An 18418-nucleotide genomic window follows, 5' to 3' on the forward strand; every position below is an offset into this window, starting at 1 on the left:
AGCCCTCAATGGATGGGGCCCATGTGGGCCCCTCCCCCATCCTCAATCGCCCCGCCCCCTTCCTGGCGCAGCAGTGGGGCACAGAGCGGGGGGGGCTGGGCCCCACGTGTCCCTATGGGTCGGGGCTGGGCCCCACATCTCTCTATGGGGCAGAGAGTGGGGGATGGAGCCCATGTGTATCTATGGGGCAGGAGATGGGGGACGGGCTGTCTCCATGGGGCGGGGGCAGGGCCCCACATCTCTCTATGGGGCAGGAGATGGGGGCAGGCCCCACGTGTCTCCATGGGGCGGGGGCTGGGCCCCACATCTCTCTATGGGGCAGAGAGTGGGGGATGGAGCCCATGTGTCCCTATGGGGCAGGGCCCCATTAACCCCAATTGGCCTCCTGGTCCTCGGGGGCGGGCGGCAGGGTCCTGGTGACGACGCCGGTGCCGATGGTGCGGGCGCCGTCGCGGAGGGTGAAGCGCTGCCCCCCCTCCAGCACCATCGGCTGCCGCAGCAGCAGCGTCAGCGCCGCGTCCTCCCCCGGCAGCACCAGCTCCTGCGGGGGGGGGCAGGGGCATGGAGGGGAGGTTGGGGGGCGCTGGGGCCGGGTTATGGGGCTGGGTTGTGGGGTTGGGTTGTGGAGGTGTGGGGTTGGGTTGTGGGGTTGTGGGGCTGGGTTATGGGGCTGGGTTGTGGGGTTGGGTTGTGGACGTGTGGGGCTGGGTTGTGGGGTTGTGGGGCTGGGTTATGGGGCTGGGTTGTGGGGCTGGGTTATGGAGGTGTGGGGCTGGGTTATGGGGCTGGGTTATGGAGGTGTGGGGCTGGGTTATGGGGCTGGGTTATGGAGATGTGGGGCTGGGTTGTGGGGCTGGGTTGTGGAGGTGTGGGGCTGGGTTATGGAGGTGTGGGGCTGGGTTGTGGGGTTGTGGGGCTGGGTTGTGGAGGTGTGGGGCTGGGTTATGCAGGTGTGGGGCTGGGTTGTGGGGTTGTGGGGCTGGGTTATGGGGCTGGGTTGTGGAGGTGTGGGGCTGGGTTACGGAGGTGTGGGGTTGGGTTACTGGGATGTGGGGCTGGATTATGGGGTTATGGGGTTGGGTTATGGAGGTGTGGGGCTGGGTTGTGGAGGTGTGGGGCTGGGTTATGGAGGTGTGGGTGCTGGGTTGTGGGGTTGGGTTATGGGGCAGGGTTATGTGGTTGTGGGCTGCCCCATAGCTCATCTTGTTGGGGGCAGCGTGTGTGGGGCGGGATGTGTGGGGCGGGACGTGTGGGGCTGCCCCATAGCTCACCTTGTTGGGGGGCAGGCTGTGTGGGGCGGGCTGTGTGGGGCGGGCTGTGTGGGGCAGGATGTGTGGAGCGGGCTGTGTGGGGCGGGACGTGTGGGGCGGGACGTGTGGAGCGGGCTGTGTGGGGCGGGCTGTGTGGGGCGGGCTGTGTGGGGCGGGATGTGTGGGGCGGGATGTGTGGGGCTGCCCCATAGCTCACCTTGTTGGGGGGCAGGAGGACGCGGCAGGCGATGTCCCACGTCTGGGAGAACATCACTGGGGTGTAATGGGCAGCAAAGGGCTTGTGGCGCCCCCCCTCCTGCGGGCTCAGGATGTAAACCTATGGGGAGATGTGGGGCTGACCCATAGCCGGCCCCATAGCCTCCAATCTGCCCCACACCTTGACCCATAACTTGACCCATAACCTCCTATCTACCCCACATCCGCCCCATGACTGCCCCACATCCATCCCCACTCTATCGCTGCCCCACATCCCTCCAATACCCACCCCATATCCACCCCATTGCCTGCCCCACACGGAGCCTATCTCTGCCCCACTGCTGCCCCATACCCAGCCCCACTGCTACCCCATAACCTGCCTCATCCCCAACCCCATCTCATTGCTACCCCATACCAAGCCCCATTGCTCCCCCATTGCTGCCCCATAACCAGCCCCATATCCACTCCATTCCTTACCCCATTGCTGCCACACACCCAACCCCATTGCTGCCCCATAGCCTGGTCCACATCCACCCCATTCCCTACCCCATCACTGCCCCATTGCTACACCATTGCTACCCCATTGTTACCCCATTCCCTACCCCATTGCTGCCCCATCGCTGCCCCACTGCTACCCCACTGCTACCCCACTGTTACCCCATTGCTGCCCCATGGCTGCCCCATTCCCTACCCCATCGCTGCCCCATTCCCTACCCCATTGCTACCTCATTATTACCCCATTGCTACCCCATTGTTACCCCATTGCAGCCCCATTGCTGCCCCATTCCCTACCCCATTGCTGCCCCATTGCTGCCCCATTCCCTACCCCATTCCTTACCCCATTGCTGCCCCATTGCTACCCCATTCCCTACCCCATTGCAGCCCCATTTCTGCCCCATTCCCTACCCCATTGCTGCCCCATTGCTGCCCCATTCCCTACCCCATTGCTGCCCCATTGTTACCCCATTGCAGCCCCATTGCTGCCCCATTCCCTACCCCATTGCAGCCCCATCGCTGCCCCATTCCCTACCCCATTGCTGCCCCATCGCTGCCCCATTCCCTACCCCATTGCTGCCCCATTCCTTACCCCATTGCAGCCCCATTCCCTACCCCATTGCAGCCCCATTGCTGCCCCATTCCCTACCCCATTGCAACCCCATTCCCTACCCCATTGCAGCCCCATTGCAGCCCCATTGCTGCCCCATTCCCTACCCCATTGCTGCCCCATTCTCTACCCCATTCCCTACCCCATTGCAGCCCCATTGCTGCCCCATTCCCTACCCCATTGCTGCCCCATTCTCTACCCCATTCCCTACCCCATTCCTTACCCCATTGCTGCCCCAGCCCCAGCCCCATTGCTGCCCCATAGCCTGCCCCATTCCTTACCCCATTGCAGCCCCATTGCTGCCCCATAGCCTGCCCCATTCCTTACCCCATTGCTGCCCCATTCCCTGCCCCATAGCCTGCCCCACATCCCCCCCAGCCCTACCTGCGCCTCCACCCTCTGGTGCGTGCTCAGGCTCCCCGGCTGCCCCAGCACCATGCCCCGGCGCAGCTCCTCCCGGCGCAGCCCCCGCAGCAGCGCCCCCAGGTTGTCCCCGGCCTCGGCGTGCGCCAGGCTCTTATGGAACATCTCAATGCCTGCAATGGGGGTAATGGGGGCAATGGGGGCAATGGGGGGCAATGGGGGCAATGGGGGTAATGGGGGCAATGGGGCAATGGGGGCAATGGGGCAATGGGGGCAATGGGGCAATGGGGGCAATGGGGGCAATGGGGGGCAATGGGGGCAATGGGGTAATGGGGGGAATGGGAGCAATGGGGCAATGGGGGCAATGGGGGGAATGGGGGGCAATGGGGGGAATGGGGGTAATGGGGGGAATGGGGGGAATGGGGGGAATGGGGGTAATGGGGGGAATGGGGGGCAATGGGGGGAATGGGGGTAATGGGGGGAATGGGGGTAATGGGGGTATAATGGGGGCAATGGGGGTAATGGGGGCAATGGGGGGAATGGGGGGAATGGGGGCAATGGGGGGAATGGGGGCAATGGGGGCAATGGGGGTAATGGGGGCAATGGGGGCAATGGGGGGAATGGGGGCAATGGGGGCAATGGGGGCAATGGGGGCAATGGGGGGAATGGGGGCAATGGGGGTAATGGGGGCAATGGGGGCAATGGGGGGAATGGGGGCAATGGGGGCAATGGGGGCAATGGGGGCAATGGGGGGAATGGGGGCAATGGGGGCAATGGGGGGAATGGGGGCAATGGGGGTAATGGGGGCAATGGGGGCAATGGGGGGAATGGGGGCAATGGGGGCAATGGGGGGAATGGGGGCAATGGGGGCAATGGGGGCAATGGGGGCAATGGGGGGAATGGGGGGAATGGGGGGAATGGGGGGAATGGGGGGAATGGGGCAATGGGGGGAATGGGGGCAATGGGGGGAATGGGGGCAATGGGGGAATGGGGCAATGGGGGGAATGGGGGGTAATGGGGGCAATGGGGGCAATGGGGGCAATGGGGGCAATGGGGGGAATGGGGGGAATGGGGGGAATGGGGCAATGGGGGGAATGGGGGCAATGGGGGGAATGGGGGCAATGGGGGAATGGGGCAATGGGGGGAATGGGGGGTAATGGGGGCAATGGGGGAATGGGGGCATTGGGGGGAATGGGGGCTATGGGGGAATGGGGGGAATGGGGGGAACGGGGGCAATGGGGGGAATGGGGGCAATGGGGGCAATGGGGGGAATGGGGCAATGGAGGTCTATGGAACAAAGGCTATGGGGCTGGGCTATGGTGCACAGTTATGGGGCTTGGGTATAGAGCAAGGGCAACCTATGGGTCTGGGGAATCCCGCTATGGGGTCTCTATGGGTCACTGTGGGTCGCTATGGGTCGCTATGGGTCGCTATGGGGCACTATGGGGCACTATGGGGCGCTATGGGTCTCTATGGGGCGCTATGGGGCGCTATGGGGCTCACCTGTCACCACGGAGCGCAGGTGCCGGTTGTAGCCCAGGATCTCGCACTCGTCCCCTTTGCGGATGGTGCCGCGCTCCAGGGTCCCCGTCACCACCGTGCCCCTGCCTGTGGGGCGCAATGGGGCACAGTGGGGTCAATGGGGTTCAATGGGGTCAATGGGGCTCAATGGGGCACAGTGGGGTCAATGGGGCTCAATGGGGTGCAATGGGGCACAGTGGGGTCAATGGGGCTCAATGGGGTGCAATGGGGCACAGTGGGGTCAATGGGGCTCAATGGGGCGCAATGGGGCACAGTGGGGTCAATGGGGCTCAATGAGGCGCAATGGGGCACAGTGGGGTCAATGGGGCTCAATGGGGTGCAATGGGGCACAGTGGGGTCAATGGGGCTCAATGGGGCGCAATGGGGCACAGTGGGGTCAATGGGGTTCAATGGGGTCAATGGGGCTCAATGGGGCACAGTGGGGTCAATGGGGCTCAATGGGGTGCAATGGGGCACAGTGGGGTCAATGGGGCTCAATGGGGTCAATGGGGCTCAATGGGGCACAGTGGGGTCAATGGGGCTCAATGGGGTGCAATGGGGCACAGTGGGGTCAATGGGGTTCTATGGGGTCAATGGGGCTCAATGGGGCACAGTGGGGTCAATGGGGCTCAATGGGGTGCAATGGGGCACAGTGGGGTCAATGGGGCTCAATGGGGTGCAATGGGGCACAGTGGGGTCAATGGGGCTCAATGGGGTGCAATGGGGCACAGTGGGGTCAATGGGGCTCAATGGGGCGCAATGGGGCACAGTGGGGTCAATGGGGCTCAATGAGGCGCAATGGGGCACAGTGGGGTCAATGGGGCTCAATGGGGTGCAATGGGGCACAGTGGGGTCAATGGGGCTCAATGGGGCGCAATGGGGCACAGTGGGGTCAATGGGGCTCAATGGGGCGCAATGGGGCACAGTGGGGTCAATGGGGCTCAATGAGGCGCAATGGGGCACAGTGGGGTCAATGGGGCTCAATGGGGTGCAATGGGGCACAGTGGGGTCAATGGGGCTCAATGGGGTGCAATGGGGCACAGTGGGGTCAATGGGGCTCAATGGGGTGCAGTAGGGTTCAATGGGGCTCAATGGGGTCAACGGGGCGCAGTGGGGAGCAATGGGGTCAATGAGGCTCAATGGGGCGCAGTGGGGTCAATGGGGCGCAATGGGGCTCAGTGGGGTCAACGGGGTCAATGGGTTCAATGGGGTCAATGGGGGTCAATGGGGGTCAATGGGGGTCAATGGGGCTCAATGGGGTTCAATGGGGTCAATGGGGCTCAATGGGGTCAATGGGGCTCAATGGGGCTCAATGGGGTTCAATGGGGCTCAATGGGGCTCAATGGGGTCAATGGGGCTCAATGGGGCTCAATGGGGTTCAGTGGGGTCAATGGGGTCAATGGGGTTCAATGGGGTCAATGGGGCTCAATGAGGTCAATGGGGTTCAGTGGGGTCAATGGGGCTCAATGGGGTCAATGGGGTTCAATGGGGCTCAATGGGGTTCAATGTGGCACAGTGGAGTCAATGGGGCTCCATTGGGTGCAGTGGGGATCAATGGGGCACAGTGGGGGTCAATGATGTCAATGGGGTTCAATGGAGCTCAATGGGTCCCAATGGGGTTCAATGGCTCCCAATGGGGTTCAGTGGGTCCCAACGGGTCGCTATGGGGTGCGCTATGGGGCAGGCAGTACCGGGGATGGAGTGCACGGCCTCCACGGGCAGCAGGAAGGGGCGCTATGGGGTTCAATGGCTCCCAATGGGGTTCAATGGGTGGCAATGGGGTTCAGTGGGTCCCAACGGGTTGCTCTGGGGCGCGCTATGGGGCAGGCTATGGGGCAGGCAGTACCGGGGATGGAGTGCACGGCCTCCACGGGCAGCAGGAAGGGGCGCTATGGGGTTCAATGGCTCCCAATGGGGTTCAATGGCTCCCAATGGGGTTCAGTGGGTCCCAACGGGTCGCTCTGGGGCGCGCTATGGGGCAGGCTATGGGGCAGGCAGTACCGGGGATGGAGTGCACGGCCTCCACGGGCAGCAGGAAGGGGCGCTATGGGGTTCAATGGCTCCCAATGGGGTTCAATGGCTCCCAATGGGGTTCAGTGGGTCCCAACGGGTCGCTATGGGGCGCGCTATGGGGCAGGCTATGGGGCAGGCAGTACCGGGGATGGAGTGCACGGCCTCCACGGGCAGCAGGAAGGGGCGCTATGGGGTTCAATGGCTCCCAATGGGGTTCAATGGCTCCCAATGGGGTTCAGTGGCTCCCAACGGGTCGCTCTGGGGCGCTATGGGGCAGGCTATGGGGCAGGCAGTACCGGGGATGGAGTGCACGGCCTCCACGGGCAGCAGGAAGGGGCGCTATGGGGTTCAATGGCTCCCAATGGGGTTCAATGGCTCCCAATGGGGTTCAGTGGGTCCCAACGGGTTGCTCTGGGGCGCGCTATGGGGCAGGCTATGGGGCAGGCAGTACCGGGGATGGAGTGCACGGCCTCCACGGGCAGCAGGAAGGGGCGCTATGGGGTTCAATGGCTCCCAATGGGGTTCGATGGCTCCCAATGGGGTTCAGTGGGTCCCAATGGGTCGCTATGGGGCGCGCTATGGGGCAGGCTATGGGGCAGGCAGTACCGGGGATGGAGTGCACGGCCTCCACGGGCAGCAGGAAGGGGCGCTATGGGTTCAATGGCTCCCAATGGGGTTCAATGGCTCCCAATGGGGTTCAGTGGCTCCCAACGGGTCGCTATGGGGCGCGCTATGGGGCAGGCTATGGGGCAGGCAGTACCGGGGATGGAGTGCACGGCCTCCACGGGCAGCAGGAAGGGGCGCTATGGGGTTCAATGGCTCCCAATGGGGTTCAATGGGTGGCAATGGGGTTCAGTGGGTCCCAATGGGTCGCTCTGGGGCGCGCTATGGGGCAGGCTATGGGGCAGGCAGTACCGGGGATGGAGTGCACGGCCTCCACGGGCAGCAGGAAGGGGCACTATGGGGTTCAATGGCTCCCAATGGGGTTCAATGGCTCCCAATGGGGTTCAGTGGGACCCAACGGGTCGCTATGGGGCGCGCTATGGGGCAGGCTATGGGGCAGGCAGTACCGGGGATGGAGTGCACGGCCTCCACGGGCAGCAGGAAGGGGCGCTCCAGGTCGCGGGGGGCAGCGGGATGTGGGCTGTCGATGGCGTCCAAGAGCTTCAGCACCGACTGCAGGCCCAGCTCCGGCTCCCGGTCCTAGGGGGGAGGGATCTGTGGGGCGCTATGGGGCTCTATGGGGGTCTATGGGGCGCTATGGGGCTCTATGGGGCGCTATGGGGGTCTATGGGGCGCTATGGGGTCTAATGGCTCCTATGGGGCTGCTATGGGTTTCTATAGGGTATCTATGGGGTAGGTATGAGTCACTACGGGTTGCGATGGGGTATCTATGTCTATGGGGTACCTATGGGTCTCAAGCTCTATGGGTCTCTATGGGGTCTCTATGGGTCCCTGTGGTGCCCTATGGGTTTCTATAGGGTCTCTATGAGGTTCTCTACAGTAACCATGGGGTCTCTATGGGGTCTCTATGGGGTCTCTATGGTCTCTCTATGGGTCCCTATGGTCTCTCTATGGGTCCCTATGGGTCTCTATGGTCTCTCTATGGGTCCCTATGGTCTCTCTATGGTCCCTATGGTCTCTCTATGGGTCCCTATGGTCTCTCTATGGTCCCTATGGTCTCTCTATGGGTCCCTATGGTCTCTCTATGGTCCCTATGGTCTCTCTATGGGTCCCTATGGTCTCTCTATGGGTCCCTATGGTCTCTCTATGGTCCCTATGGTCTCTCTATGGGTCCCTATGGTCTCTCTATGGTCCCTATGGTCTCTCTATGGGTCCCTATGGTCTCTCTATGGTCCCTAGGGTCTCTCTATGGTCCCTATGGTCTCTCTATGGGTCCCTATGGTCTCTCTATGGGTCCCTATGGTCTCTCTATGGTCCCTAGGGTCTCTCTATGGTCCCTATGGTCTCTCTATGGGTCCCTATGGGTCCCCCCGCGGTACCTGGAGGGCGCAGAGCGCGGAGCCCACCACCACGGGGGTGCGCTCGCCGTCGAAGCCGAACTCGTGCAGGAGCTCGCGCAGCTCCAGCTCCACCAGCGACAGCAGCTCCGGGTCCTGCACCGCGTCCGCCTTGTTCACGTAGACCACGACGTGGCGCACGCCCACCTGCGACCCATAGCGACCCATAGCGACACATAGGGACACATAGGGACACATAGCGACCCATAGCGACACATAGGGACACATAGGGACACATAGCGACCCATAGCGACACATAGGGACACATAGGGACACATAGGGACACATAGAGACCCCATAGAGACCCATAGAGACCCATAGAGACCCATAGAGACCCATAGAGACCCATAGAGCCCCATAGAGACCCCATAGGGACCCCATAGAGACCCATAGAGACCCATACAGACCCCATAGAGACCCATAGAGACCACATAGAGCCCCATAGAGCCCCATAGAGCCCCACAGAGACCCCATAGAGACCCATAGAGACCCCATAGAGACCCCATAGAGACCCATAGAGACCCATAGAGACCCCATAGAGACCCCATAGAGACCCCATAGAGACCCCATAGAGACCCATAGAGACCCATAGAGACCCCATAGAGACCCATAGAGCCCCATAGAGACCCCATAGGGACCCCATAGAGACCCATAGAGACCATAGAGACCCCATAGATACCCATAGAGACCCCATAGAGACCCCATAGAGACCCCATAGAGCCCCCATAGAGACCCATAGAGACCCATAGAGACCCCATAGAGACCCCATAGAGACCCCATAGAGACCCATAGAGACCCATAGCGCCCACCTGCTTGGCCAACAGGAGGTGCTCCCGGGTCTGGGGCATTTGCCCATCGGTGGCCGCCACCACCAGGATGCAGCCATCGAGCGGCGCCGTCCCCGGTGATCATGTTCTGTGGGGCAGGGGCAGCGCTATGGGGCAGGGCTGTGGGGCAGGGCTATGGGGCAGGGCTGTGGGGCAGGGCTGTGGGGCAGGGCTATGGGGCAGCGCTATGGGGCAGGGCTGTGGGGCAGGGCTGTGGGGCAGGGCTATGGGGTAGGGCTGTGGGGCAGGGCTATGGGGCAGCGCTATGGGGCAGGGCTGTGGGGCAGGGCTATGGGGCAGGGCTGTGGGGCAGGGCTGTGGGGCAGGGCTATGGGGCAGCGCTATGGGGCAGGGCTGTGGGGCAGGGCTGTGGGGCAGGGCTATGGGGTAGGGCTGTGGGGCAGGGCTATGGGGCAGGGCTATGGGGCAGGGCTGTGGGGCAGGGCTGGGGGGCAGGGCTGGGGGGCAGCGCTATGGGGTAGGGCTATGGGGCAGGGCTGTGGGGCAGGGCTATGGGGCAGGGCTATGGGGCAGGGCTGTGGGGCAGGGCTATGGGGCAGGGCTATGGGGCAGCGCTATGGGGCAGGGCTGTGGGGCAGGGCTATGGGGCAGAGCTATGAGGCAGGGCTATGGGGCAGAGCCATGGGGCAGGGCTATGGGGCAGCGCTATGGGGCAGGGCTATGGGGCAGGGCTGTGGGGCAGCGCTATGGGGCAGGGCTGTGGGGCACGGCTATGGGGCAGGGCTGTGGGGCAGGGCTGTGGGGCAGGGCTATGGGGCAGCGCTATGGGGCAGGGCTGTGGGGCAGGGCTATGGGGCAGCGCTATGGGGCAGGGCTGTGGGGCAGGGCTATGGGGCAGGGCTGTGGGGCAGGGCTGTGGGGCAGGGCTATGGGGTAGGGCTGTGGGGCAGGGCTATGGGGCAGGGCTATGGGGCAGGGCTGTGGGGCAGGGCTGGGGGGCAGGGCTGGGGGGCAGCGCTATGGGGTAGGGCTATGGGGCAGGGCTGTGGGGCAGGGCTATGGGGCAGGGCTGTGGGGCAGGGCTATGGGGCAGAGCTATGAGGCAGGGCTATGGGGCAGAGCCATGGGGCAGGGCTATGGGGCAGGGCTGTGGGGCAGGGCTGTGGGGCAGGGCTATGGGGCAGGGCTATGGGGCAGCGCTATGGGGCAGGGCTATGGGGCAGGGCTGTGGGGCAGGGCTATGGGGCAGGGCTATGGGGCAGCGCTATGGGGCAGGGCTATGGGGCAGGGCTGTGGGGCAGGGCTATGGGGCAGGGCTATGGGGCAGGGCTGTGGGGCAGGGCTGTGGGGCAGGGCTGTGGGGCAGGGCTGTGGAGTTAAACGGTCATTTTTGGGGTTAAAAGCTCAGGTTTTGGTTAAAAAGCGCCATTTTTGAGGCAAAAAAGGGTGTTTTTGTACAAAAAAGTCGATTTTGGGGGGAAAAGTGGAGGTTTTGCAATGAAAAGAGTGAGGTTGAGGTAAAAAAGGCAATTTTGAGGTAAAAAAGGGCAATTTTGAGGTAAAAAAGGCAATTTTGAGGTAAAAAAGGCAATTTTGAGGTAAAAAAGGGCAATTTTGAGGTAAAAAAGGGCAATTTTGAGGTAAAAAAGGGCAATTTTGAGGTAAAAAAGGGCAATTTTGAGGTAAAAAAGGGCAATTTTGAGGTAAAAAGGGCAATTTTGAGGTAAAAAAGGGCAATTTTGAGGTAAAAAGGGCAATTTTGAGGTAAAAAAGGGCAATTTTGAGGTAAAAAAGGGCAATTTTGAGGTAAAAAGGGCAATTTTGAGGTAAAAAAGGGCAATTTTGAGGTAAAAAGGGCAATTTTGAGGTAAAAAAGGGCAATTTTGAGGTAAAAAAGGGCAATTTTGAGGTAAAAAGGGCAATTTTGAGGTAAAAAAGGGCAATTTTGAGGTAAAAAGGGCAATTTTGAGGTAAAAAAGGGCAATTTTGAGGTAAAAAGGGCAATTTTGAGGTAAAAAAGGGCAATTTTGAGGTAAAAAAGGGCAATTTTGAGGTAAAAAGGGCAATTTTGAGGTAAAAAAGGGCAATTTTGAGGTAAAAAGGGCAATTTTGAGGTAAAAAAGGGCAATTTTGAGGTAAAAAAGGGCAATTTTGAGGTAAAAAGGGCAATTTTGAGGTAAAAAAGGGCAATTTTGAGGTAAAAAGGGCAATTTTGAGGTAAAAAAGGGCAATTTTGAGGTAAAAAAGGGCAATTTTGAGGTAAAAAGGGCAATTTTGAGGTAAAAAGGGCCATTTTTGCAGTAAAAACACTCATTTTTGAGATAAAAACGCTCATTCTGAGGTAAAAAAAGCAATGTTGAGGTAAAAACGGTCATTTTGAGGTAAAAAGGGCAATTTTGAGGTTAAAAACGGTCGTTTTTGCAATAAAGAGTCATTAGGGCATTTTTGAGGTAAAACCAGCCGGTTTTGCAGTAAAAATACTCATTTTTGAGATAAAAACGGTCATTTTGAAGTAAAAAGGCTCATTTTGAGGTAAAAATGGGGGTTTTTGCAATAGAGAATCATTTTTGAGATAAAAAGGACAATTTTGAGGTAAAAAAAGCCATTTTTACAGTAAAAACACTGATTTTTGAGATAAAAAGGCTCATTTTGAGGTAAAAAGGGCAATTTTGAAGTAAAAAAGGCTGTTTTTGCACTAAACAGTCATTTTTGAGATAAAAAGAGCAATTTTGAGCTAAAAAGGGCCGGTTTTGCAGTACAAATACTCGTTTTTGAGATAAAAACGGTCATTCTGAGGTAAAACCAGCCATTTTTACAGTAAAAACACTCATTTTTGAGCTAAAAAGGCTCATTCTGAGGTAAAAAGGGCCGTTTTGACCATAAAAGCACTCATTTTTGAGCTAAAACCGGTCGTTTTCGCCACAAAGCCAATCCCGGGGTAAAAAAAGCCCGTTCTTGCCGTCGGCGGACTCCGTTTTGGGGTGAAAAGTCCCGTTTTTGGGGTCGGCGAGGCTGCTCTGCTCACCTTGACGTAGTCGGCGTGCCCGGGGCAGTCGGTGTGGGCATAGTGCCGCTTGGCCGTGGCGTACTCCACGTGGGCCGCGTTGATGGTGATGCCGCGGGCCCGCTCCTCCGGGGCGCTGTCGATCTCCTCATAGGGCCTGAACTCGGCGCTGCCCGAGGCCGCCAGGACTGAAATGGGGGGGGGGGGGGGGTGGAAACGGGGTCACCCCGGTCTTTTTTAGCCCAAAAAGAGCCAAAACCCCACGGTTTTGGGGCACTTTGGGGGCGGGCGGGCGCTTCCGGCCGCCATCTTGAGCCCCTCCGGCGGCCATCTTGGGTGCCGGCAGCCGCCATCTTGTCCCCTCTGAGACCCCCCCCCATCATTATAGGGGTGCCCCCACCCCCCAATTTAGGGGCCCCCCCACATTGAAGGCAATGGGGAGGTCACCAAAACCCCTTTTTGACCCCAAAAAACCCCAATTTTGGGACATTTTGGGGTGTTTTGATGCCATTCTGAGCCCCTCCGGCGGCCATCTTGGGTGCCGGCAGCCGCCATCTTGTCCCCTCTGAGACCCCCCCCCATCATTATAGGGGTGCCCCCACCCCCCAATTTAGGGGCCCCCCCACATTGAAGGCAATGGGGAGGTCACCAAAACCCCTTTTCTCCCCTTTTTGACCCCAAAAAACCCCAATTTTGGGACATTTTGGGGTGTTTTGATGCCATTCTGAGCCCCTCCGGTGGCCATCTTGGGTGCTGGCAGCCGCCATCTTGTCCCCTCTGAGACCCCCCCCCTCACTTTAGGCATCCCCCCCCCCATGGAAGGCAATGCGGGTGCCTCAGACCCCTTTTTTACCACAATTCACCCCAAAAAGACCCAAAACCCCGCAATTTTGGGGCACTTTGGGCTGTTCCGATGCCATTTCGAGCCCCTCCGGCCGCCACCTTGCGCCCCCCGGCGGCCATTTTGTGCCCCGCGGCCGCCACCTTGCGCCCCCCGGCGGCCATTTTGTGCCCCGCCGCCGCCATTTTGCCCCCTCCAAACCCCCTTTTTCTCCTCTTTTTACCCCATTTTCTGCCCCCAAACCCCGCTTTCGGCCCCGTTTTGCCCCCCCCGGCCTCCATTCCGCGCTCACTCTTGGTGATGGCGGCCGTCAGCGTGGTCTTGCCGTGGTCCACGTGCCCGATGGTGCCCACGTTCACGTGGGGCCTGTCCCTCACAAAGGTCTTCTTGGCCTCCACGGCCAGGCCCCGCCATTGAGGGGGCTGGGGGGGGGACAAAGGCAGGGGTCAGGGCCCCTATAGCCCCTATATGGGCCCCCCTATAGCCCCCTATAGCCCCTATATGGGCCCCTTATAGCCCCCCCTATATCCCCTATATGGGCCCCCCTATATGGGCCCCCCTATAGCCCCTATATGGGCCCCCCTATATCCCCCTATAGCCCCTATATGGGCCCCCCTATATCCCCCTATAGCCCCTATATGGGCCCCTTATAGCCCCCCCTATAGCCCCTATATGGGCCCCTTACAGCCCCCCCTATAGCCCCTATGTGGGCCTCCCTCTACCCCCCCTATAGTCCTCTGATGACCCCCCCATAGCCCCTTTATGACCCCACTATAGCCCCCCCTATAACCCCCCTTAAAGCCCCTTTATGGCCCCCCCCATAGCCCCTTTACAATCCCCCTTAGAGCCCCTATATGGACCCCCCTATACCCCCCCATAGCCCCTTTATACCCCCCTATAGCCCCTATATGGACCCCCCATACCCCCTCTATGGCTCCTTTATACTCCCCTATAGCCCCTATATGGACCCCCCTATACCCCCTCTATGGCTCCTTTATAACCCCCCCTATAGCCCCTATATGGACCCCCCTATACCCCCTCTATGGCTCCTTTATACTCCCCTATAGCCCCTATATGGACCCCCCTATACCCCCTCTATGGCCCCTTTATAACCCCCCCTATAGCCCCTATATGGACCCCCCATACCCCCTCTATAGCCCCTTTATACCCCCCTATAGCCCCTATATGGACCCCCCTATACCCCCTCTATGGCTCCTTTATACTCCCCTATAGCCCCTATATGGACCCCCCTATACCCCCTTTATAACCCCCCTTATAGCCCCTTTATACCCCCCTATAGCCCCTATATGGACCCCCCCATACCCCCTCTATAGCCCCTTTATACCCCCCTATAGCCCCTATATGGACCCCCCTATACCCCCTCTATGGCTCCTTTATACTCCCCTATAGCCCCTATATGGACGCCCCTATACCCCCTCTATGGCCCCTTTATACCCCCCTATAGCCCCTATATGGACGCCCCTATATAGCTCCTTTATACCCCCCTATAGCCCCTATATGGACCCCCCTATACCCCCTCTATGGCCCCTTTATAACCCCCCCTATAGCCCCTTTATGGCCTCCCCACAGCCCCTTTATAACCCCCCCTATAGCCTCTATATGGGCCCCCCCATAGCCCCTTTATAACCGCCCCATAGCCTCTATATGGGCCCCCCTATAGCCCCTTTACGGCCCCTCCAGGACCCTATGGCCCCCATAGGTAACACTCACCGTGTTCAAGGCGCTCAGGCTGCGGAGAGCTGGGGGGGAGCGGCAAGAAATGGGGGTCAGGATGGGGGGGGGGGGTAAAGGGGTTCTATAGGGGACATAGGGGTTGTATGGGGGGTTCTATAGGGGATATAGGGCTTGTATGGGAGGTTCTATAGGGGATATAGGGGTTGTATAGGGGGTTCTATAGGGGATAGAGGAGTTGTGTAGGGGATTCTATAGGGGACATAGGGGTTGTATGGGGGGTTCTATAGGGGATATAGGGCTTGTATGGGAGGTTCTATAGGGGATATAGGGGTTGTATAGGGGGTTCTATAGGGGATAGAGGAGTTGTGTAGGGGATTCTATAGGGGATATAGGGGTTGTATAGGGGGTTCTATAGGGGATATAGGGGTTGTATAGGGGGTTCTATAGGGGATAGAGGGGTTGTATAGGGGGTTCTATAGGGGCTATAGGAGTTGTATAGGGGGTTCTATAGGGGATAGAGGGGTTGTATGGGGGGTTCTATAGGGGATATAGGGGTTGTATAGGGGGTTCTATAGGGGATAGAGGGGTTGTATGGGGGTTCTATAGGGGACATAGGGGTTGTATGGGGGGTTCTATAGGGGATAGAGGGGTTGTATAGGGGGTTCTATAGGGGATAGAGGGGTTGTATGGGGGTTCTATAGGGGACATAGGGGTTGTATGGGGGGTTCTATAGGGGATATAGGGGTTGTATAAGGGGTTCTATAGGGGACATAGGGGTTGTATGGGGGGTTCTATAGGGGACATAGGGGTTGTATGGGGGGTTCTATAGGGGATACACGGGTTGTATAGGGGGTTCTATAGGGGATAGAGGGGTTGTATGGGGGGTTCTATAGGGGATAGAGGGGTTGTATGGGGGGTTCTATAGGGGATAGAGGGGTTGTATGGGGGGTTCTATAGGGGATATAGGCGTTGTATAGGGGGTTCTATAGGGGATAGAGGGGTTTTACAGGGGGTTCCATAGGGGATAGAGGGGTTGTATGGGGGGTTCTATAGGGGATAGAGGGGTTGTATAGGGGGTTCTATAGGGGACATAGGGGTTGTATGGGGGGTTCTATAGGGGACATAGGGGTTGTATGGGGGGTTCTATAGGGGATATAGGGGTTGTATAGGGGGTTCTATAGGGGATAGAGGGGTTGTATGGGGGGTTCTATAGGGGACATAGGGGTTGTATAGGGGGTTCTATAGGGGATAGAGGAGTTGTATAGGAGGTTCTATAGGGGATATAGGGGTTGTATAGGGGGTTCTATAGGGGATAGAGGAGTTGTATAGGGGGTTCTATAGGGGATATAGGGGTTGTATGGGGGGTTCTATAGGGGATATAGGGGTTGTATAGGGGGTTCTATAGGGGATAGAAGGGTTCTATGGGGGGTTCTATAGGGGATATAGGGGTTGTACAGGGGGTTCTATAGGGGATATAGGAGTTGTACAGGGGGTTCTATAGGGGATATAGGCGTTGTATGGGGGTTCTAGAGGGGATAGAGGGGTTGTATAGGGGGTTCTATAGGGGATATAGGGGTTGTATAGGGGGTTCCATAGGGGATACAGAGGTTGTATAGGGGGTTCTATAGGGGATATAGAGGTTGTATAGGGAGTTCTCTAGGGGAAATAGGAGTTGTAGAGGGGGTTCTATAGGGGATAGAAGGGTTGTATAGGGGGTTCTATAGGGGATAGAGGGGTTGTATAGGGGATATAGAGGGCTTTAAGGGGGATATAGGAGGGTCTAAGGGGGCTCTATAGGGGATATAGGAGTTATATAGGGGATAGGGAGGGTTGTATAGGAGATACAGGGGTTGTATAGCAAATATAGGCGGCTTTAAGGGGGATATAGGAGGTGTAAGGGGGCTATAGTGGGGTCTAAGGGGGACATGGGGGGATTAAGGGGGTTATATAGGGGACATAGGGGGTCTAAGGGGGATATAGGGGGGCTAAAGGGGGTTATATAGGGGGCACAAAGTTCTATAGGGGGCTCTAAAGGCGACACAGGCGGGTTTAAAGGGGTTATATAGGGGATACAGTGGGGTTTAAGGGGGTGATATAGGGGATACAGGAGGTCTAATGGGGATAGAAGGGGATTTAAGGGTGACATAGGGAGGATATAGGGGGCTAGGGGGGTCTTAAGAGGGATATAGGGGGCCTAAAGGGGGTTATAGGGGGGCTTAAAGGGGTTATAGGAGGGATTCAAGGGTTCTATAGGGGGTTTGGGGGGGGTATCAATGGGTTCTATAGGGGGTCTGGGGGTATTAAGGGGCTCTATAGGTCAATAAAGGGTTCTATAGGGGGCTTCGGGGGCATTAAGGGGTTCTATAGGGGGTTTGGGGGGCATTAAGGGGTTCTATAGAGGGTATTAAGGGGTCTCAATGGGTTCTATAGGGGATTTGGGGGGTATTAAGTGGTTTTATAGGGAGTCTGGGGGCATTAAGGGCATCTATAGGGGATATCCAAGGGTTCTATAGGGCGTACGGGGGTATTAAGGGGCTCTATAGCGGGTTTGGGGGGTATAAAGGGGCTCTACCGGGTAATAAAGGCTTCTATAGGGTATTTACGGGCCATTATCGGGTTCTATAGGGGGCTCGGGGGTTTCAAGGGGCTCTATAGAGTATTTAAGGGCTATAAAGGGCTCTATAGGGGGTAGTGAGGGGTATTAAGGAGTTCCGAACCCCATTTTGGGTCGAATTAAGCCACTTTTGGGGCCATTCCCGCGGTTTCGGGGCTCCTCCAGGACATCCCCTCTCTCCCTCCCCACCCCCCCCATGACCTTCACCTTCCCCACACCCCCCCCGTGGCCCTTTTAGTCCCCTTTTTGTCCCTTTTTAACCCATTTTGTCCCATTTTAGCCCTTTTTCGGCCCATTTCGGGCCCCGCTTCGCACCCGGAGCTCGGAGCCCGCGCAGCAGCGCCGCCGGCAGCGCCATGTCCGCGCCGTCCCCGCCGGAAGTCGCCTCAGCCGCACTTCCGGAAGCCGAGGGGAGCCGAACGGAAGCGGAAAGAGCCGAAGGGACCCGGGGCGGGGAGCCGTAAAGCGCCGAAGAAAGGCGTAAAGCGCCGAGGGGAAGCGGAAAGACCCGAAGGGGCCCCGGGGAGAGCCGTAAAGCGCCGAAGGGAGCCGGAAAGAGCCGAAGGTGCCCGGGGGGAGCCGTAAAGCGCCGAAGGGAGGCGGAAAGAGCCGAAGGGAGCCGGAAAGAGCCGAAGGTGCCCGGGGGGAGCCGTAAAGCGCCGAAGGGAGGCGGAAAGAGCCGAAGGTGCCCGGGAGGAGCCGTAAAGCGCCGAAGGGAGGCGGAAACAGCCGAAAGGAGCCGGAAAGAGCCGAAGGGGCTCATCCTCTCCTCCCCATTCCCCCTTTATGGCCCCAAATCCCCCCCTTTTCCCCCCAAAAAAATACCCAAACCGGGTAAAAAACAGCCCCAAAAAGGGCAGGTTTATTCCAAACGGGATCTATGGGGTCTATAGGGGGAGTCTATAGGGCCCATGGGGTCACGTGAAGCAGAGGGAGAAAGCCCTATAGCCCAGGTTGGTGAAGACGTCGATCTTGGGGCTGTTCCCG

The 18418-nt window shown here is 58.6% G+C and overlaps 1 protein-coding gene across 1 annotated transcript; it reads right to left on the minus strand.

The window, feature by feature from the left end:
• Window positions 1-11: 11 nt before the first annotated feature.
• Window positions 12-18319, minus strand: TUFM (Tu translation elongation factor, mitochondrial). Its single transcript, XM_080639823.1, is given in 12 exon segments — window positions 12-541; window positions 1468-1587; window positions 2956-3107; window positions 4438-4542; window positions 7539-7671; window positions 8472-8636; window positions 9299-9391; window positions 9393-9404; window positions 12303-12469; window positions 13415-13544; window positions 14854-14882; window positions 17747-18319. Coding segments are annotated over 12 exon segments (1728 nt in total). The 5' UTR covers window positions 18195-18319; the 3' UTR covers window positions 12-367.
• Window positions 18320-18418: the final 99 nt, after the last annotated feature.

Source organism: Psittacula echo (assembly GCF_963264785.1).
Source record: "Psittacula echo genome assembly, contig: SCAFFOLD_46, whole genome shotgun sequence".
Lineage (NCBI taxonomy): Eukaryota > Metazoa > Chordata > Aves > Psittaciformes > Psittacidae > Psittacula > Psittacula echo.